This window comes from Tursiops truncatus, chromosome 3 (assembly GCF_011762595.2).
Source record: "Tursiops truncatus isolate mTurTru1 chromosome 3, mTurTru1.mat.Y, whole genome shotgun sequence".
NCBI lineage: Eukaryota > Metazoa > Chordata > Mammalia > Artiodactyla > Delphinidae > Tursiops > Tursiops truncatus.
The window spans coordinates 154,523,923-154,545,391 of NC_047036.1; the positions used below are offsets into that span (position 1 = coordinate 154,523,923).

The following is a 21,469-nucleotide window of genomic DNA, read 5'->3' on the forward strand; positions in this document are numbered from 1 at the left end:
ACTTAAACCTAAGACCTGAGACCATAAAACTCTTAGAAGAATACATAGGGGAAAAGCTCCTTGGCATTGGTCTTGCCAATGATTTTTTGGCTATTACACCAAAGCATAAGCAATAAAAGCAAAAATCAACAAGTGGGACTACACCACACTATAAAACTTCTGCATAGCAAAGGAACTATCAACAAGATGAAAAGGCAACCTAGAGAATGAGAGAAAATATTTGCAAACCTCTTATTGGATAAGGGATTAATATCCAAAATATAGAAGGAACTCATACAACTCAAAAGCCATATATATATCAATTTAAAGTGGGCAAAAGACCCAAACAAACATTTTTCCAAAGAAGACATACAAATGGGCAATAAGTATGTAAAAAGGTGCTCAATATTACTAATCATCAGGGAAACACAAGTTAAAACCACAATGAGATATCATGCCACATCTGTTAGAATAGTTATGAAAAAGACAAGAGATAACAAGTGTTGGTGAGGATGTGGAGAAAGGAAACCCTTGTGCACTGTTGATGGGAATGAAAATTGGTTTAGTCACTATGGAAACCAATATGGAAGTTCCTCAAAAAATTAAAAATAGAACTACCATGTGACTAACAATCCCACTTCTGGCAATGTGCCCAAAGAAAATGAAAACAGGATACTGAAGAGATATCTGTACTCCCATGTTTATTACACCATTATTCACAATGGACATGGAAACAATCCAAATGTCTATCTGTGGATGACAAATTGATAAAGAAATGTGGTACATACGTACAATGGAATATTATTCAGCCTTTATAAAGAAGAAGATCCTGCCATTTGCAACAAAATGGCTGAAACTGGAGGATATTATACTAAGTGAAATAAACTAGACACAGAAAGACAAATACTGCAAGATCTCACTTACGTGTAGAATCTAGAATGGTCAAACTCATAGAAGTAGAGTGTCAGATGGTGATTGCCAGGGGCTGGAGGGAGGAGGAAATGGGAGGTGATTGTCAGACAGCACAGAATTTCAGTTATGCAAGATAAGTAAGTTCTGGAGATCTTTTATATAGCACAGTGCCTATAACAATATTCTATCAAAAAATATCATATACTTAAATTTTGCTAAGATGGTTGATATTACATGTAGTGTTCTTACCACAAAAAAATGATAACAATAAAAAGGGTGGGAGGATACTGTGAGAGGTGATGGATATGTTTATGGCCTTCATGGTGGTGATGGTTTCATGAATGTATACCATTCCCAAACTCACTGAGTTGTATATATTAACTATGTACATCTTTTTACATGTCAGTCATGCCTCAAAAAAGTGGTTTTAAAAAACCCCTAAACCCCGAGTGGGTCATAAGTGTGTGATCTAAAGGAAATACATCTGCAGGTTGACACAGTGGGGACTCCTAGTGTAAGACTATTGGTTTATGGATAATGGACCAAAAAATCAAAAGTGTGGGAGCTGGATGGGGCAGTGATGGCAGGATGGCCTCAAGGGGAGGGCAGGGCCATGTACCTGCAGTAGGGGCATGGCATTTGGGGGTCTGAGCCAAGCACTGAAGGGAGAATTAGAGTTTACCGGATGGCCAAGGCTGGGGGCAGGAGCAGGGCCTCCCAAGCTGAGGGCTTTGTGGGTTCAGGAGCCTGAAGGCCAGGCAGTGTGCACTGTATTGGATGGACAGGACTGTTTCAACGACTGGTGTGAGGTGTGAGCTGGGGGCAAAGAGGACAGTGGCAGGCTGAGAGCCTTGGATGCCGGAGTACAGAGTAGCCTGAATCCTGATGGGGACAAGGGTTCATCGAGGGCTTTGCAGCATGGAAGAGCCATAGCCAGTTTTGGGGGAGGCTTCGGTTGCTGTAGAGTCTGGGCTGGTGACTGTTGCGGATACAAGGATAGACAGCGGGGACTGTGGCCAGCTGCAGTGGCGCGTGCTCCATCCGTAGTGTCCACTGCTGTGTGCCATGCACTGTGGCCAGAGCCTGCATTTTCCAAGGAAAGATGGAATCCCATTTTTGAAACATGAAATCTCATCATTTTGAGTGTTGGGTTCAGAACTTTGAAAACACTCTTTGGGTCCAACTGAACATATCTGTGGCAGATTCAGTCCTGACAGTTTTGGCCTTTGTCTTGGACTTTGGGCTCCTGGGGGTGAAGGTGGGGGATAACCCAGGCAAGAACCCCTTCCTCAGACAGGGTTCATCACCCCCAAATGGCTCTGGCCTTGGTGGCTGGAAGTGGAGCTTCTGGAATGATGGGGCCTCTAGGCCCACCTGTTTGTGCCCTTCAGCCTGGGGTTCAAGCCTTGCACCTAGCTGCGGTGCTGGGCAGTGTTCACTGGGCCCTGCTCAGCCAGGTTGGAGGTTCTGCTCTCTGCAGCCCTCCTCACTGCTTCTCTTCCTTGGTCTGCTGTGCGCTGGGAATTTGAACTGTCTCATCTTTGCCCTGCAGGCTGGCCTGATCCGTATGGAGGAGGAGGAGTTCTTTATCGAGCCCCTGGAGAAGGGTCTGGCGGCAAATGAGACTGAGCAGGGCCGTGTGCATGTGGTGTATCGCCGGCCGCCCACCTCCAGACCCCCTCCTCTGGGGGGGCCACAGGCCCTGGACACAGGTAAGGCTGCTGCAGGTGGGAGGGTTGCATGGTGGACCCTGAATGTCCCCCCTGGGGAACCCAGGCGCCCTTTCTATAGCTCTGATCCCACGTCAAGGCTGAGACCCGCCCTTGCTGACCACATAGCACAGTGGGCATGCTGGGATGCTGGGTCAGGGACCTCTGCTTTGGGTGTATGTGGGCCATAAGCTTGTAGGTCTGAGGCCTCCACAGCAGGCAGTAAAGGCTGCCTGAGGGTCTTACCTTTGGCTGTCTGAGGGCTGGCAAGTGTCAGGGAAGAGGCAAGACCCAGACCAGGCCTGTACGCTGGCCTGAGTCTCGCGCCTGTGTCTCTGAGCCTATGCCTATGAAGAAGATGTCTGCTGCCCCCTTGCCCCCATCCCTAGCCTCTTTCCCCTGCCTCTGTGCTGTGCTTTCCCTGCAGTGGTGATCACACCTCCCTGGCTGCTCACAGAAAAGGCCCTGAGTGCTTCTTTGGCCCCGATTGGACCCTGCTCCCTCTGGGAGACAGCTCAGATGCCAGGAGAGGAGGGAAGTGCTCCACAAAGACCCCAGAAGTGCTCCCAGCAGCCTCAGCAACCTATGCACAGACTCATATGGTTTTATCTTTTTCAGCTTAGAATCAAAGTGCGCTCTGGGCCCAGGAGCATGGAAGGAGCTACTGGGCAGGCGGTGCAGCCTCTCAGAGCCCTCCAGGAGGACACACCTACCCTCAGCCCAAACCTCCCCAGCATTCTCAGGATCTCAGGTCCCGGGCTTCAGTGAGGCCAGGTTGGGGTCTGGCTGTGGTCCTGGCAGTGCCCAGGCTCTGTGCTTGGCTCTTGCAGGGTGGGCTTAGCCCTCAGTTTTGGGTTCTAGATTCCTGGCTGTGCTCGCCCATCACCAGGGCAGGTGGCAGCAGACAGGGCATTGAGGCCTGGGTCTTGAGTCAGGCTCATCTGCATGTTTACAGTGAGCCCCGGAGGCCCTGCTGGGCCAGCCCAGCTATGCTGTGATTAGCCGAGACACCCCCATTGCCCCAAGTAGCCTTGGCTCATTTAATTTAGGTCTCTCTGAGTTCCCAGCTGGCAGATCAATTGGGTACGGCCTGGCAAGGCACCATTCTAATTTCAAGGAATGGTATCAGATACTTTTGCAAAGGAATTGTCCCATCAGGAATCCCAGTGCTCTTCAGAGCCGATCAATACTTCCAGCTGCCCCTTATTCCCAGATGATGAATCGTAGGTCTCCTGCCAACAGTGGAGGGGGCACCCCAGGCGCTGCCCATCTGGCCTTCCCCAGCTTCAGCCCCTCCTACCTCTTTCCCACCCTTGGGCTTCTTTCTCTGCATGGGGAGGAATGGAGAGTAATCCCATTGGGTGAGGGCAGGAGTGGAAATGGGGCAAGGGAAGTGCCCCAGACCAGGGATCAGGGCCCTGGTGTTGCTCCTCGCTGGCTGTCTGCCCTTGGGCAAGTTTGGGCCCCTGGCCTCTGCCTTCTCATCTGTCCTGTGGGATTAGGAATGCCTGTGTCTCACAGAGCTGAGGACCTGGCCACTTTGGGCTTGATCTCTACCGGAAGATTCAGGGGGTTCCCTGGGGGCCCACTTAGGCTGGGTGTGGTGAAGCCTGCACAGTGAGGCTGCCAGGTACCCTGGGCCAGGGTGCCAATCCCAAATTCAATGTGGTACCTATCTCCTGAACATGGCAGCCCTCCTTCATGGCCTGATGGGCCTTGCCTTATTTCCTGGGCTTCTGTTGGCCTTTGGCATCTTCTCTTGAATCCTTCCCCCAACCTTCTCATCTGGCTATCTCTCGTGAGAGCTTGGAACTCAGAACACAGGAAAGGAATTTCAAACTCAGGATAAGCCCAGAAACCATTGACCTTAGAAGGGGGAAGGCCAATTGCATGGGTCTGGGGCTGAGGCTGCACTGAAATGGGGTGGGATGAGCTCTAGACCTCAGCCCGGGGCTGTGGGTGTGTAGGCTGAAGGCTGTGGGCCGAGGGCAGTAGATCTCGGCCACAGGCCCAGAGTCTGGCGCCAGACCCCCTTTCCTTGACCTCCCTGCCCAGTGTCAGCGTGACCCTGTGTGGGTGACTTTTCCACAGAAAGCACATTTCTCCCTGCATGTGCTTGATTGTTTCCACTGGGCCCAGGGCTGAGGCCCACTCACTGACTGGAGGCGGTCCAGACATATTTTATGCTGGAGCTGGTCTGAGGGCCTGCGGTGACCCCCGACAGTCGTGCTCTCCGTCAGCCAGGCCTTGTCAGGGCCCACGGTGGCAGCTGGGAGATATGTAAAAGGAGTGTCCTTGGCTAAGCATGTTTGCTCTGTGCTCTTTCCTGCAAGAGGACATGGCCTACTGGGCACAGAACACCAGGACCTCCATGCAAAGGCTCTCAGGATGTGTGTGTGAGTGTGTGTGTATAAGGGTAGGAGACCCTTTCTTCTGGTGAATTCTGATGGGAACCCTGATATGTCAATGTGGCTCTGGCCAAAGAAGGCAGGAGGTACTGACTGGAAGTTTTCTCGTGCCCCCGCAGGGCAACTTCTGGAAGCAGGTTTGAAATACCCTGGCCATTTATCAGTGGACAATGGATATAATGGGTCCTCAGAGGAAGGGGAAGGGGAAACACCTGTCCTGGGCCTCCTGGTCTGGGAGATTAGCATCTGGCTGGGTGTGGGTGTGCTAGTTGGGGTGGGGGTGCCTGCGGAGGGTGGTGAGGGTATGGGTGAGGGGACCTGTGGGATGGGGTGTTTGTGGGAACGTGTGTTGTACACAGCTCTTCCAGAGCACTGAGACACGCTGCCATTGCCCTGTTTTCCCTGAGCAGCCAACAGGCTTCCTGGGGTGGTCTCAGGGGCTCCCGGACCCTCAGAGCATCATTGTCACTAATGGTCTCCATCATCTTAGTTCAGCTACTGGGTTGCAGACTGCCCAGGGAAAGGATGGAAAATGATGCTTTTAGCGTGTCTTCCAGGACTCAGGCCACGGTTAGAGGTTGCACTGGGTAGCTTAGCCCACAGCAATGTCACCCTCAGGCCCTGGAGGAGTACCAGGGTGGGCAAGGGACTGAAGGAGACCAGGATGACTTTTTTTCCCTCACTGGACTCACAGGTGTTGCGGAAGTGTCTCTGCTTCGCTCTGCTGGGCCTGGGAGCCTGGCTGGGCCAGAAGGGCAGGGCTCCAAGGCCAGGGTGCCAGTGTGGCCTTTTGGGGAGAGGAGGTTCAGGCATCTCCAGGCCTCTGCTGGACTGGACCTTTCCCCAGCACCCTGAGTCCCTTTCTCAGCCTTCCCCAGAGCCAGCCCTGTGCCCAGGGCCGTATGTTGGGAGGTGTGCTGTGTAACATTGGTCTCTCTAGCGTTTGCACTTGTGTGCATGCATGTGCGTTTGCATTTGTATACAAGCATGGAGAGAGCCTCACTCCCAGTTCTAGGCCACTGCCTGAGCACCACCCTGGCTGCCATCTGTTAACACTGTCTGGGGTTGTTGAGGGGGAGCCAGGGCCAGTGGGTACAGGATAAGGAGCTCAGCCCTGCTCACAGCTTGCACTGGGTGATCCTGGCATGTCATGCCCCTCTGAGTCCCAGGCTGCTATGACACATTACCACCAACTGGGTGGCTTAAAACAACAGCACTTCATTCTCTCATAGTTTGGGAGGGCAGAAGTCTGAAGTCAGTCAGTGTCACTGGGCTGAAATCAAGGTGTCAGCCGGGCTGGTTCCCTCTGGAGGCTCTAAGGCGAATCTGTTCGTTGCCTCTCCCAGCTTCTGGTGGCTGCTGGCATTCCTTGGCTTGTGGCTGCACCACTCCAATCTCTGCCTTTGTGGTCACATCACCTCCTCTTCTTCTGTGTGATGTCAATCTCCCTCTGCCTCCCTCTTATAAAGGATGCGGGTAATGGCATTGGGATTCACCCTGATAATTAGAGTGATCTCCACCTCTCAAGATCCATAATCTAATCACATCTACAAAGTCCTTTTTTGCCATGTAGGATAACATTCACAGGTCCTAGTGATTAGAATCTGGTATGTTTGGGGGCCACCATTCAGCTTATACAGGAAGCAAATTAGCCTCCCTTTCAAGGCTGGCTATGCAATGAATGGGGTACACACCCATGGAGGAGAAACACTATAAGTACCCTTCACTCCTTCTCAGGGGACAGTGCTCAGGCACAGCCCAGGCAGACCCCTTGCCCCTCTTCTGCCTCTGCTGGACCCTAGTGCCATCTCAGCCAGACTGTGAGGCCTGGTGTGCTATGGTTGGTCTGACCCTAAGACCTAGTGCGCGGAGATGTGGCCTTGCTGGTCACACCAAGGAGGACTGAACTTGGGACTCTGGGAAAGTCCCCACTGTGTGGGAAAGACCCCTGGGTCACATACTGGGCATGTGGTCTCTCTGTCAGGCACATTTGCAAGAAGTTCTGCCATCCCAAGACAAGGGCTGCAAACTCAAGAGACCTGCAGTGCCCGGCAGGCAATGCCAATGAGGACAATGGCAGAGGGTAAGAAAAAGAATTACACCCACCCTTGGCCTGGCATTAATTTTCCTGCTTTTCATATAAACACGGACACAGAGAGAATGTCTCTGCTAAAATGGAAACGGCAGTGTGAGTGCAGTGGCACATGGCATTTGGCCCTGGCCTCACTGTGGGCACAGCACAGATGACAGACTTTGTCCACAAGGGCAGCCCCTCCTGAGCTCCCCTGACCAAGACCTGGTGGGACTGTGGGCCTGGGGCAGCCAATCCTCTTACTGTCAAGAGAATCCAGACATCAGAACTTTTATTTGAACCCTCCTGATTTTAAATTGTTGCTTCAAATTTCTGAAAAGCACCACATGGGCCAAATAAAACATGACCCCCATTGGCAACATGTGCTTTATGAGAGGCAGAGGTAGACGTGTCCTTTACCCTCCTCCACAGGCCTACTGAAGTCCCTGGGCATAGCCTTGGGACCAAGGAAGGGCTGTGAGCTCCTGCTAGGCAGGTGGTACCCCGTCCCGTGAGCTGCTGCTGGGCTGCAGTGTCTCCCACCCTGCCTTGCACTTGGCCCTGGGCTGAAGGAAGAGAAGCCAGACAGCTCAGTGTCTGTGACCTTGGCTGCCTCCTTCTCGGAAACAGCCAGTGCCAAGCCTTTGCCCGCTGCTGTCAGGCTGCGGCGTCCTCCCTGGCGGGCAGAGGAGACATGCTGCCCTCGGGAGCGCTCTGCCCTGCTGCTGCCAAGGAAAGCCTGTGAGGAGGGAAGGGCAGGGTGCCAGTGCTGCGTGGCTTCTCCACGTGGCCAAGCATGGCCAGCCCGCGCAGTCTCCACCCGGCGGCCTGTAGCCCTTCCTCCCCTCCTGACCTGCTCGTGTCTCTGCCCCGTCCCATTGCCTTGAGCCACATAGTTTTCTGGGCTGCTGAGGAACCAGGAGTGAAGCTCATGTAGGCCCTCAGGGCAGGAGCCAGAGGGCTGGAGCTGATGCTGGGAGCTCAAAGAGGCTGTGTGGTGTCCTGCAGGCAGCCCCAGCAGGGAAGGGGCCTGACAGATAGTGCTGTATTTCAGCCAGCCTGCTGAAGGAGGCCAGAGTGATGGTGCAGGGAGAGTGCAGCCCTGTCAGGACAGGCCATGGGTGGGAAGTGGGCAAGGCTCCACTTGGTGGTAGTAGGTTGCCAGGCATACCTTGGTGATGCAGTGGGTATGAGTCATAAGGGAGAGGGCCCAGTCAAGGGTGAGGCCTGGTGGGGGGTGAGGGGTGGATAATGGGGCAGGTGATGTGGAGGGGTCACTAACTTGCTGGAAGCCAGATTGGGGAGGCTTTCTGTGCTATAGCGGTTTATGTCGTAGTGTCCTGTTGCCACTGTAACAAGTTACCATAAACTCAGTGGCTTAAAAAAACACAGATTTATTCTCTTATAGTTCTGGAGGTTAGAAGTCCAAAATGGATCTTAAGGGGCTAAAATCAAGGTGTCAGCAATGCTGGTTCCCTCCGGAGGCTCGAGAGGGGAATCTGTTCCTTGCCTCTCCCAGCTTCTGGTGGCTGCCGGCATTCATTGGCATGTGGCTGCATCACTCTAACCTCTGCTCTGTGGTCACAGTGTCTTCTCATCTATAGTAAGTTTCTCTCCGTTTCCCTTTTTTTTATTTTTTAAATTTTTATTTGTATTTTTTTACATCTTTATTGGAGTATAAATGCTTTACAATGGTGTGTTAGTTTCTGCTTTATAACAAAGTGAATCAGTTATACATATACATATATTCCCATATCTCTTCCATCTTGCATCTCCCTCCCTCCCACCCTCCCTATCCCACCCCTCCAGGCGGTCACAAAGCACCGAGCTGATCTCCTTGTGCTATGCAGCTGCTTCCCGCTAGCTATCTATTTTATGTTTGGTAGTGTATATATGTCCATGCCACTCTCTCACTTTGTCACAGCTTACCCTTCCCCCTCCCCATATCCTCCAGTCCATTCTCCAGTAGGTCTCTGTCTTTATTACTGTCTTACCCCTAGATTCTTCATGACATTTTTTTCTCTTAAATTCCATATATATGTGTTAGCATATGGTATTTGTCTTTCTCTTTCTGACTTACTTCACTCTGTATCACAGACTCTAGGTCCATCCACCTCATTACAAATAGCTCAATTTCGTTTCTTTTTATGGCTGAGTAATATTCCATTGTATATATGTGCCACATCTTCTTTAGCCATTCATCCGATGATGGACACTTAGGTTGCTTCCATCTCCGGGCTATTGTAAATAGAGCTGCAATGAACATTTTGGTACATGACTCTTTTTGAATTATCGTTTTCTCAGGGTATATGCCCAGTAGTGGGATTGCTGAGTCATATGGTAGTTCTATTTGTAGTTTTTTAAGGAACCTCCATACTGTTCTCCATAGTGCCTGTACCAATTCACATTCCCACCAGCAGTGCAAGAGTGTTCCCTTTTCTCCACACCCTCTCCAGCAGTTATTGTTTCTAGATTTTTTGATGATGGCCATTCTGACTGGTGTGAGATGATATCTCATTGTAGTTTTCATTTGCATTTCTCTAATGATTAATGATGTTGAGCATTCTTTCATGTGTTTGTTGGCAGTCTGTATATCTTCTTTGGAGAAATGTCTATTTAGGTCTTCTGCCCATTTTTGGATTGGGTTGTTTGTTTTTTTTGTTATTGAGCTGCATGAGCTGCTTGTAAATTTTGGAGATTGATCCTTTGTCATTTGCTTCATTTGCAAATATTTTTTCCCATTCTGAGGGTTGTCTTTTGGTCTTGTTTATGGTTTCCTTTGCTGTGCAGAAGCTTTGCAGTTTCATTAGGTCCCATTTGTTTATTTTGGTTTTTATTTCCATTTCTCTAGGAGGTGGGTCAAAAAGGATCTTGCTGTGATTTATGTCATAGAGTGTTTTGCCTATGTTTTCCTCTAAGAGTTTGATAGTTTCTGGCCTTACATTTAGGTCTTTAATCCATTTTGAGCTTATTTTTGTGTATGGTGTTAGGCGGTGATCTAATCTCATACTTTTACATGTACCTGTCCAGTTTTCCCAGCACCACTTATTGAAGAGGCTGTCCTTTCTCCACTGTACATTCCTGCCTCCTTTATCAAAGATAAGGTGACCATATGTGCATGGGTTTATCTCTGGGCTTTCTATCCTGCTCCATTGATCTATATTTCTGTTTTTGTGCCAGGACCATACTGTCTTGATTACTGTAGCTTTGTAGTATAGTCTGAAGTCAGGGAGCCTGATTCCTCCAGCTCCGTTTTTCATTCTCAATATTGCTTTGGCTATTCGGAGTCTTTTGTGTTTCCATACAAATTGTGAAATTTTTTGTTCTAGTTCTGTGAAAAACGCCAGTGGTAGTTTGATAGAGATTGCATTGAATCTGTAGATTGCTTTGGGTAGTAGAGTCATTTTCACAATGTTGATTCTTCCAATCCAAGAACATGGTATATCTCTCCATCTATTTGTATCATCTTTAATTTCTTTCATCAGTGTCTTATAATTTTCTGCATACAGGTCTTTTGTCTCCTTAGGTAGGTTTATTCCTAGATATTTTATTCTTTTGTTGCAGTGGTAAATGGGAGTGTTTTCTTGATTTCACTTTCAGATTTTTCATCATTAGTGTATAGGAATGCCAGAGATTTCTGTGCATTACTTTTGTATCCTGCTACTTTACCAAATTCATTGATTAGCTCTAGTAGTTTTCTGGTAGCATCTTTAGGATTCTCTATGTATAATATCATGTCATCTGCAAACAGTGACAGCTTTAATTCTTCTTTTCTGATTTGGATTCTTTTTATTTCCTTTTCTTCTCTGATTGCTGTGGCTAAAACTTCCAAAACTATGTTGAATAAGAGTGGTGTGAGTGGGCAACCTTGTCTTGTTCCTGATCTTAGTGGAAATGCTTTCAGTTTTTCACCATTGAGGACGATGTTGGCTGTGGGTTTGTCATATATGGCCCTTATTATGTTGAGGAAAGTTCCCTCTATGCCTACTTTCTGGAGGGTTTTTATCATAAATGGGTGTTGAATTTTGTCAAAAGCTTTCTCTGCATCTATTGAGATGACCATATGGTTTTTCTCCTTCAATTTGTTAATATGGTGTATCACATTGATTGATTTGCGTATATTGAAGAATCCTTGCATTCCTGGAATAAACCCCACTTGATCATGTTGTATGATCCTTTTAATGTGCTGTTGGACTCTGTTTGCTAGTATTTTGTTGAGGATTTTTGCATCTATGTTCATCAGTGATATTGGCCTGTAGTTTTCTTTCTTTGTGACATCCTTGTCTGGTTTTGGTATCAGGGTGATGGTGGCCTCGTAGAATGAGTTTGGGAGTGTTCCTCCGTCTGCTATATTTTGGAAGAGTTTGAGAAAGATAGGTGTTAGCTCTTCTCTAAATGTTTGATAGAATTCGCCTGTGAAGCCATCTGGTCCTGAGTTTTGTTTGTTGGAAGATTTTTAATCACAGTTTGAATTTCAGTGCTTGTGATTGGTCTGTTCATATTTCCTATTTCTTCCTGATTCAGTCTTGGCAGGTTGTGCATTTCTAAGAATTTGTCCATTTCTTCCAGGTTGTCCATTTTATTGGTATAGAGTTGCTTGTAGTAATCTCTCATGATCTTTTGTATTTCTTCAGTGTCAGTTGTTACTTCTCCTTTTTCATTTCTAATTCTATTGATTTGAGTCTTCTCCCTTTCTCTCATGTTGAGTCTGGCTAATGGTTTATCAATTTTGTTTATCTTCCCCAAGGACCAGCTTTTAGTTTTATTGATCTTTGCTATCGTTTCCTTCATTTCTTTCTCATTTATTTCTGATCTGATCTTTATGATTTCTTTCCTTCTGCTAACTTTGGGGGTTTTTTGTTCTTCTTTCTCTAATTACTTTAGGTGCAAGGTTAGGTTGTTTATTCGAGATGTTTCCTGTTTCTTAAGGTAGGACTGTATTGCTATAAACTTCCCTCTCAGAACTTCTTTTGCTGCATCCCATAGATTTTGGGTCGTTGTGTCTCCATTGTCATTTGTTTCTAGGTATATTCTGATTTCCTCTTTGATTTCTTCAGTGATCACTTCGTTATTAAGTAGTGTATTGTTTAGCCCCCAAGTGTTTGTATTTTTTACAGATCTTTTCCTGTAATTGATATCTAGTCTCATAGTGTTGTGGTTGGAAAAGATACTTGATACAATTTCAATTTTCTTAAATTTACCAAGGCTTGATTTGTGACCCAAGGTATGATCTATCCTGGAGAATGTTCCATGAGCACTTGAGAAAAATGTGTATTCTGTTGTTTTTGGATGGAGTGTCCTATAAATATCAATTAAGTCATCTTGTTTAATGTATCATTTAAAGCTTGTGTTTCTGTATTTATTTTCATTTTGGGTGATCTGTCCATTGGTGAAAGTGGGATGTTAAAGTCCCCTACTATGAATGTGTTACTGTTGATTTCCCCTTTTATGGCTGTTAGTATTTGCCTTATGTATTGAGGTGCTCCTATGTTAGGTGCATAAATATTTACAATTGTTGTATCTTCTTCTTGGATCAATCCCTTGATCATTATGTAGTGTCCTTCTTTGTCTCTTCTAATAGTCTTTATTTTAAAATCTATTTTGTCTGTTATGAGAATTGCTACTCCAGCTTTCTTTTGGTTTCCATTTGCATGGAATATCTTTTTCCATTCCCTCACTTTCAGTCTGTATGTATCTCTAGGTCTGAAGTGGGTCTCTTGTAGACAGCATATATATGGGTGTTGTTTTTGTATCCATTCAGCCAGTCTGTGTCTTTTGATGGCAGCATTTAATCCATTTACATTTAAGGTAATTATCGATATGTATGTTCCTATTCCCATTTTCTTAATTGTTTTGGGTTTGTTATTGTAGGTCTTTTCCTTCTCTTGTGTTTCTTGCCTAGAGAAGTTCCTTTAGCATTTGTTGTAAAGCTGGTTCGGTGGTGCTGAACTCTCTCAGCTTTTCCTTGTCTGTAAAGGTTTTAATTTCTCCATCAAATTTGAATGAGATCCTTGCTGGGTAGAGTAATCTTGGTTGTAGGTTTTTCTCCTTCATCACTTTACATATGTCCTGCCAGTCCCTTCTGGCTTGCAGAGTTTCTGCTGAAAGATCAGCTGTTAACCTTATGGGGATTCCCTTGTATGTTATTTGTTGTTTTTCCCTTGCTGCTTTTAATATGTTTTCTTTGTATTTAATTTTTGACAGTTTGATTAATATGTGTCTTGGCATGTTTCTCCTTGGATTTATCCTGTATGGGACTCTCTGTGCTTCCTGGACTTGATTAACTATTTCCTTTCCCATACTAGGGAAGTTTTCGACTATAATCTCTTCAAATATTTTCTCAGTCCCTTTGTTTTTCCCTTCTTCTTCTGGAATCCCTATAATTTTAATGTTGGTGCATTTAATGTTGTCCCGGAGGTCTCTGAGACTGTCCTCAGTTCTTTTCATTCTTTTTTTTTAATTCTGCTCTGCAGTAGTTATTTCCACTATTTTATCTTCCAAGTCACTGATCTGTTCTTCTGTCTCAGTTATTCTGCTATTGATCCCATCTAGAGTGTTTGTAATTTCATTTATTGTGTTGTTCATCATTGCTTGTTTCATCTTTAGTTCTTCTAGGTCCCTGTTAAATGTTTCTTGCATTTTCTCTATTCTATTTCCAAGATTTTGGATCATCTTTACTATCATTATTCTGAATTCTTTTTCAGGTAGACTGCCTATTTCCTCTTCATTTGTTAGGTATGGTGGATTTTTATCTTGCTCCTTCATCTGCTGTGTGTTTTTCTGTCTTCTCATTTTGCTTATCTTACTGTGTTTGAGGTCTCCTTTTTGCAGGCTGCAGGTTCGTAGTTCCCGTTGTTTTTGGTGTGTGTCCCCAGTGGCTAAAGTTGGTTCAGTGGGTTGTGTAGGCTTCCTGGTGGAGGGGACTAGTGGCTGTGTTCTGGTGGATGAGGCTGGATCTTGTCTTTCTGGTGAGCAGGTCCACGTCTGTTGGTGTGTTTTTAGGTGTCTGTGAACTTATTATGATTTTAGGCAGCCTCTCTGCTAATGGGTGGGGTTGTGTTCCTGTCTTGCTAGTTTTTTGACATAGGATGTCCAGCACTGTAGCTTGCTGGTCTTTAAGTGAAGCTGGGTGCTGGTGTTGAGATGGAGATCTCTAGGAGATTTTCACCGTTTGATATTATGTGGTGCTGGGAGGTCTCTTGTGGACTAGTGTCCTGAAGTTGGCTCTCCCACCTCAGAGGCACAGCACTGACTCCTGGCTGCAGCACCAAGAGCCTTTCATCCACACGGCTCGGATGGACAGCTCTCCCTCTTCGTGCTGGGTATGTCCGCTGCCTGCTGCGTGCCCGTTGGCACCTGCACTCCGTGACACCGCTTTCCCCTGTCCACTCCACTTGTCTCTCCCAGGGGTGTTCTGCGCCTGCCTGGCTGCCTCCAAGCCCGTCTTCATCAGCGTCAGTAGTGTGTAGACTTGCAGAGGGTGGCCAGCGTCCGACCCTCCGGCCGGACCTTGGCTGCTTCCCTTTCGTACCCGCCACCTACCCGTGAGCCCCAGCGACCGGCAGATGTTCACCATCAGCAGCAGCGCCTCAGTCTTCTAACCTTGATAGTTCTCGAGCTTTGGTGGTGGATTTCTGTGTGGATTGTTCTTTTAATTAACTTCCCTTGGAGAAGTGGTTTAAGTGTCAGCCGAGGGCAGGAGTGAAACCCTAGACGAAGTGCTGCTGATTTCCTTTGAGTTTGTTCCCTGTTTTCCTTTTATAAAGACACTTGTGATTACATTTGGCTCACCGGGATAATCCAGAATTTTCTCATTTCAAGATCCTTACCTGCATCACATCTCAAGATCCTTACCTGCATCACTCTCTTGAGCAGAGTCTCTGTTTTACTTATAACAGATATAACAAAAGTTTAATATCCTAACTATATAAAGAGCTCCCAGAGATCAATATAAAGAATTACAAATTATCTGAAAAAACAACTGAGCCACAGATATTAAGAGGCAAATAGGAAATGCATTAACAGAGGGAAATACAGATCGTTAATAAGCATCTGCAGTCTCTTTAGCCATATAAGGCTATACTCACAGGTTCTGGGGATTAGGATGTGACATCCTGGGGGCCATGATTCAGCCTATGTGATATCAAAGTGTTGAAGGCTGAGGTCCTGGCAGAAGTGGAAGAGAGGCCCTTGGCAGGCTTTGCACCCTGATTCCCAGATCTGGCCAGAGTCCAAGTGCTGGGACCTCTCTCTGTGTCCCCAACCCAGGTACTTCCTGAGCCATTTGCAGGAGCCTGCGGCCTGGCCTGGCACTTTCAGGTGGTGACCCAGGGGCTCTCCCACTGGACTTGACCAGTGCCCTGCCCAGCCGGCCATTGCCAGCTCACTGAATTGCAGCTGAAAGTCTGGGCACCTCAGTGCTAGATGCCCAGGGCCTTCTCAGTTCCTCTTCCTCATTCCACCCCTGAGCTGTGCCTACAGCTCGGGGATGAGAGGAAACCGAAAGAGAAGCACCGATTGTGAAACCCAAGGCAGTTGGCCCGACCACTGCCGGGGGGCGTGTTTCCGAGCGGAGTGCATCCTTGGCAGAGGCCTCAGTGCTCCCACTGCTTGCGGCCGGCCCCCTGCACAGCTGTTGGAGATGCCATTGTGGTGATGTGGTCACATGCTGGGGAGGTGGGCGAGGGGCCAGTGCTGGGACAGCCGAGGCTGCACATTCTCTGAGGCCTGATGCTGTCTGGGGTCAGACTTAGGAGACCACTCTAGAGCTGTTGGCTGAGCTGAGGGACTTTCTGACTGGGGTCTGTGGCCTGGGGGCTCTTCCGAGGGGCTATGAAGGCAGAGGTGATGCCTGCAACCAGGCAAGGGCTTGGGCCCGCCTCATCCTGCAGTGGAGACTTGCCTGGTGTGCCCCCCTCCTTCCTGCTGCCCAAATGCAGTCTGTGACGATACTGGACCTGGCTGGCACAGCCCACGAGCTCAGCTCCTCTCCTAGACAAAATTCACTGATACGCTTTCTTTCTTCCCCTTGGATTGTGTAGTGAATGTTCCCCAAAGAGCTTTCTGTCGGCACGTGGTAACCACGCCGGGCTTCCAGATAACACAACGTCTCAGGAGCAAAGCTGTGCTCTGCTCTGGGTGCGTCTGGAGTTTAATTAGCAAGAGTGGTGTGCCTGGTTGTCACATCGGCTGTGGGCTCTGCGGGTCTGCTCTTTGCAGGTCCCCAGCACAGCAGACCGGGATGTTTCTGGGAGAGACATGATGTCTCCAGTGGCAACTTTACAGGTCTGTGGCATTTGTGCTTCACGTTTCGGCCGGCCTGCCAGGGTGGGAGCAGCTGGGCCCGAACATCCATCGGGACCCTGACAAGGTTCCCTCCACACCCCATGGGGCAATTGTGAAAGAGATCTGGGCTTTCTGCATGCTGTATCTACATGATGGGGGACAGGGGGACAGGTGTCCCACAATGGGTCCCTGGACAGAGGCCTCTCAGAGAAGCGGTGGGCCCTGATGACAGGTGAGAGTCACTGGGTCCCAGCGTAAGAGGGATCGGGCTGCAGAGACAGCTCCAGGGACGTATGGAGGGGAGAGAAGGCCCTTCCCCAGAAGCAGTGAGGCTGGGCATAGCTCAGAAGCTGGGTTTGGGCCCGAGGTCCAAACTCTGCCAGTTTGGACCAGTCGGAGACCTCTGACCAAGGCCTGTTTCCTCTAAGAATTATCTGCGGGTTGGCAAACACTTCAGCCAGCTCCAAGCCTGAAGCGTTTTCTATAAAAATTTCCAACTTTCCTTGACCTATTTCTCTTTCAGATTAATACCAAGCAGTGCTGTGCACTTGGCCCTGAAGGAACTCTGAGCTGGGAAAAGGTCATGCAATTAGACGGAAGTGTTGGTGTCTGGCTCTCTCTCCCTCCCCCGCTCAGGCTTTATTCTTCTCTCCCTCAGTCTGGCCCTCTCTTTCACCCACACATACTCATGCGCACACGTTTGGAACCTGGGCTGGATTTTTGAGTTGGGATGTTTCTCCCAGAGCTCTTGACCTGGCTCCACTGGCCTGGGCTCAATCTTGGGGTGTGGGCTTCACCTTGACCTGGAGCAAGGCCTCAGGGAGTATGACTGGAGCTCATGGGAGAGCCTGGTGGCAGAGTCCAGCTGGGGTACCTTTCGAGGGGTGTCCAGGCAAGATGAAGGTGCACACTTGGTATGAGGTCAGGGCTCAGGTGATAGCTTGTAGGATGGCACAGGATTCAGGGGAGTCCAGGGCCAGGACCTGGTGGAGGAGGTGGCCTGGGAGCTGGGCTTGCATAGGGAGGAGGGTGGGGCTGACCTGGACTGGAAGGGACCAGGCGCCTAGTGATGTTCCCAGTCGTGGGGGGAACAATAAGAATAACAGTAGTACTCCTTGATGGAGCACTCAGGCTCAAGGGCAGGCACCCTGCCCACTGCTGCAGAGAATGGTAAAGCCATGAACAAAGCAAAAGCCAGGAAAGTGTAGACTGAGTCGGGGGGAGGTTTTCTGGGTCAGAGACAAGATGCACCTGGCTGGTGGGAGGGCCCAGCCTGCGAGACTGATCCAGACAGAGGGGACGTAAACACTTGGCACTCTCTGAGGCAGGAGTCACCCCAGTGTGGCCGAGGGGCAGAAAGAGGGCCACATACCTGGCGCTGGGGGATTAATGGGGAGAGAAGAAGGGCTGGGCCTGGAGCGGTGGGGAGGGCTGGATTGTGTCCAGTCGTGAAGGAGGTGAGTTCTTATTCTCCTCGCAGTGGGAAGCCTTTGGAGGACTCTCAGTGGGGAGAGTGGCTGCAGGAAGGTCCTTGGGGGTCGGGCCCTGGGTGGTCCTGGTGGCCGATGACAGATGGCCAAGTAGATGATTTCAGGATGCTTTTGGAGGTAGGGCTCACAGGACGTGGGCGTGAGGGAAGGATCGAGGACGGCTCCTGGCTTTTGAAAGGCCTGGGCTACTGGGAGGATGGTTGTGACACAGCCTGAGGTGGGGATGCTGGGGGAGGAGAGGCAGGTCAGGCGGCCCGGCCAAGTGCAGAAGCCAGAATTGGGGCCCAACCCTCAGACTTCAGATCTGTGACCCTGAAGCTGTGACCCTCCTGCTGTTCCTTGCTGCCCTGGCTCAGAGGAAGGGATTTCCCAGGAGAGGTAGTGCTGGCCATGGGCCAAGCCCATTTGGCTTCCAGACTCTTGCGGAAGGGGACAGGGATCCCAGACTTGACCCCATACAGGTGGGCAGGCTCTGGGGTGTGCTCCCAGCCGCTCTTGCCCCGGGAGTCAGAGGCCCTGCTCTGTGGGACGGGGTAGCTGGGCATAGTGTAAAGTCTAGAGTCCCTTGGACGTGCATGTGTCCCGGCCTCTATGGTAGCCCAGGTCCTCCTTCCCAGCCTGCCACTTTGGCGAGGGGGCCCGGACCTGCTGGGGTGGATGGCAGCTTGTGAGAGTGGGCATGATGGGCTGTGTGCCTGCTTCTCGGGCCCTCCAGGCAGAGGTCTGCTGTCCACCCAGTGGGCTGGGGGCAGTGCTGACCAGCTGCTCACACAGCCTGGATGGTAGTAATGACCCTGCCCTTTGTGCAACCTCTCTTGGAATTTGAATTTGGGGACCTCCTGGCCAGGGGGCCTCAGTTCTTCTCCTGTGAATACGTATCTGTGGCTGACCCTGCAGGGTACGGCCTGAGCCAGCCCGGACACCCTCGAGCCCTGGCTGTAAACAGGGAGTACTTGCTGTGTGACCGAAATAATTAAGGGATCCAAGCGCGACAGACTCACAGTTCTGGGGCAGAGACAGACTGGTTTCCCACTGCAGCTCCCAGAGACACCAAGTCCTTACCAGCACAGGGGCTTTGCCAGCTGATACTTTGCTGATCCAGCAGTGAAGCAGTGCTGCTTTTTGCTTTAATTTGTGCTGCTTTTATGGTCGGCAAGGACAAATGATCTCCCCGCGTTTGATTACTTTGTGTGTCTCCTCTTCCTGTTTAAGTCCTTTGCCTGTTCATCTCCTGGGGTCTTTTATATCAGAATAAGCCCTTTATCTGCTTTAGATATTGACTTTCTGTCATGTTTGATACAAGCCTTTTCCCCAGGCTGTATTTCCCTTTTCCTTTTCAGTTGTTAGTTTTTGTTGCACAAAAGCCAGTGTTTCCATAGCCCAGTCTGTGGGTGAGTCTTTTCCCCCATTAGAGCCGGTCAGTCGTTTGGGGACACGTACCTTTATTGAGGGCCTGTGTGAGGACAGGCGCTCTGCATCTGTGTGTCATTTAATCTGTATGGCAGCCCTGGGAGCAGACAGAGAACCGGGCCCAGGAGCACTGCTGTGTGAACAATAATGAGAATACAAGGCAGAGGAGAACGCAGCATTGGTGGAGCTCACCTCTGCAGGTGTCCCCAGAGCGCTGCAGGCACATCATCTCATGGATTCTTTTTTTTTTTTTTGGTGTGTGTGTGTGTGTGTGTGTGTGTGTGTGTGTGTGTGTGTGTGGTACGTGGGCCTCTCACTGTTGTGGCCTCTCCCGTTGCGGAGCACAGGCTCCGGACACACAGGCTCAGCGGCCATGGCTCACGGGCCCAGCCGCTCCGCGGCATGTGGGATCTTCCCGGACCGGGGCACGAACCCATGTCCCCTGCATCGGCAGGCGGACTGTCAACCACTGCGCCACCGGGGAAGCCCTCTCATGGATTCTTGTAACGACTCCATGGGCTTGGTTGGTGCCATCATGGTGCTCACTTTACAGATGAGGAAACTGAGGTGCTGACTGTCACAGCTCATGAGTTGTAGAGCCACAGTTGAAGCCAGGCTGTCCACTCTTGTGTGGGCAGGGAGAAGAAGGCTGGGAGCCAGGACTGCCTGGCCCCCTGTGCAGCACCTCCTGTCCACCCCCAAAGCCTGGGCCCCACCTGAAGGCTGGCCATCTTTGGGACACCTGGGGCTTTCCGAGCCCTGAGGCTCTGCCTACTGGCTGCAGGAACTGAGGCCCAGAGAGGGTGAGTGAGGAAGTGTCTCAGGTCATTTAGCACATCAGCTGTGGGGAGAATCTTTTGCTTGCTGCAAAATTCCCAGCATTGGGTGGGTTGCCTGGCACATAGTTGCTGCTTAAATATCCATGAAAAGAAAGAAGGAACTTGGCTGCCTGGAAAGCCTGGCCACACATTTATCATTCCTGAGGGAGCTGTTGTCCCTGGCAGGCACTTGAGGGCTTGCCACTGAAGCCCACTTTTACTGTTCCAATAGCTCTTACACTCCTGGCTTCAGATTCTTGGGTTTGTGCAGGTGGGACGTTGCTGGGGCCTCAGGCCGCCCCTGGGATGTCAGGTGGTTGTGCACCTTCACTGCTGCACTGGGGAGATGAGCTGGGCAACAATGCCTGGGGGCCAGGCGGAGGTCAGCCTCGCTTCGCCCAGTGCACTCTGGCTACCATTCAAAGACCGTGCTGTTGTCTTTCCACATATTCCCAGTGGAAACCATATCCCATGTACTCATTTGTTCAATTCATTCAACTGATATTTACTTATGGCCCACACAGGGCCTGGCACTGGACCAGGCACTGGTACTCTGGGAACCAGACAGACACAGCATCCCCAAGCCCAGTGCCATACAGCTCATGGTGAACTGGTGGGTCTGCAAATGCCTGCACAGTTAGAAACAGTGGGAGATGCCACAAAGTGACCACACAGTAACTGGAGGCTGGAGTTGAGATCTGAAGTGTGGATTGCAGTTCACTAGGAGGCGGGCGGGGGGGCAGCAGGGGTGAGTGTCCTGAGGGGAGTGGACTTAGCCTGTTTAGGGGTCCAGCAGGAGGGACTGGTGAGGGCAGAGGGGTCTGAGGTGGGCTGTCTTGGTGCGGAGGAGTGGTCCTCTACTCTAAGTAGAGAAGCAGCGTGGCCCGGTTACTTTGGAGGAGGGTGAGAGGAGAAGAGGCATGAAGCCAGGAGGAGGCTGCCGCCATGAGCCCGGAGAGAGACTGTGGCCTGGGCAGGGTGGCCCTGGGAGTGGAGAGGGATGGCCAGATGCAACATAGAGCGATAGAGCAGCAAGAGTCTTGTGGGTCCTGTTAGGTATTCCCCATGGTGGTCAGAGGGGATTGCTGCCCACTGGGCAGAACCACATTCCGATCCAGGCTCACAGGGTCCTCCCAGGATCAGGGAGGAGCCAGAACCACAGTTCCCAGCCAGGCCCCTCCCATCCCTACCTCTGCCCAACTCTGGCCCTGCAGATCCAGGTTGGTGATGCTTGCCAGAATCATCTTTGTTGAGGTCCAGGCCTGGGAAGGTCTTTGTGTTTCTGGGCTTCTTTTTATTTTAAGGCTTCTATCCAGATCTCTCTGAACTCATGTTTGGGAGGAGTAAAAATGCCATCTGCGGATTCCTGGCTGAGGAGAAATGCTGC

General features: G+C 49.9%; 1 protein-coding gene across 2 annotated transcripts in view; it reads left to right on the top strand.

Annotated features, from left to right (window-relative positions):
- ADAMTS2 (ADAM metallopeptidase with thrombospondin type 1 motif 2) overlaps nucleotides 1-21,469 on the top strand; it is a 246,926-nt gene that overhangs the window by 80,346 nt on the left and 145,111 nt on the right. The window contains exons 3-4 of one of the 2 annotated variants that reach the window (XM_033853695.2): nucleotides 2,444-2,603; nucleotides 6,993-7,091. In XM_033853695.2, the coding sequence (XP_033709586.1) occupies nucleotides 2,444-2,603; nucleotides 6,993-7,091 (259 nt within the window). The remainder of the gene's footprint in view (nucleotides 1-2,443; nucleotides 2,604-6,992; nucleotides 7,092-21,469) is intronic. The other variant, XM_033853696.2, reaches the window with a different exon arrangement.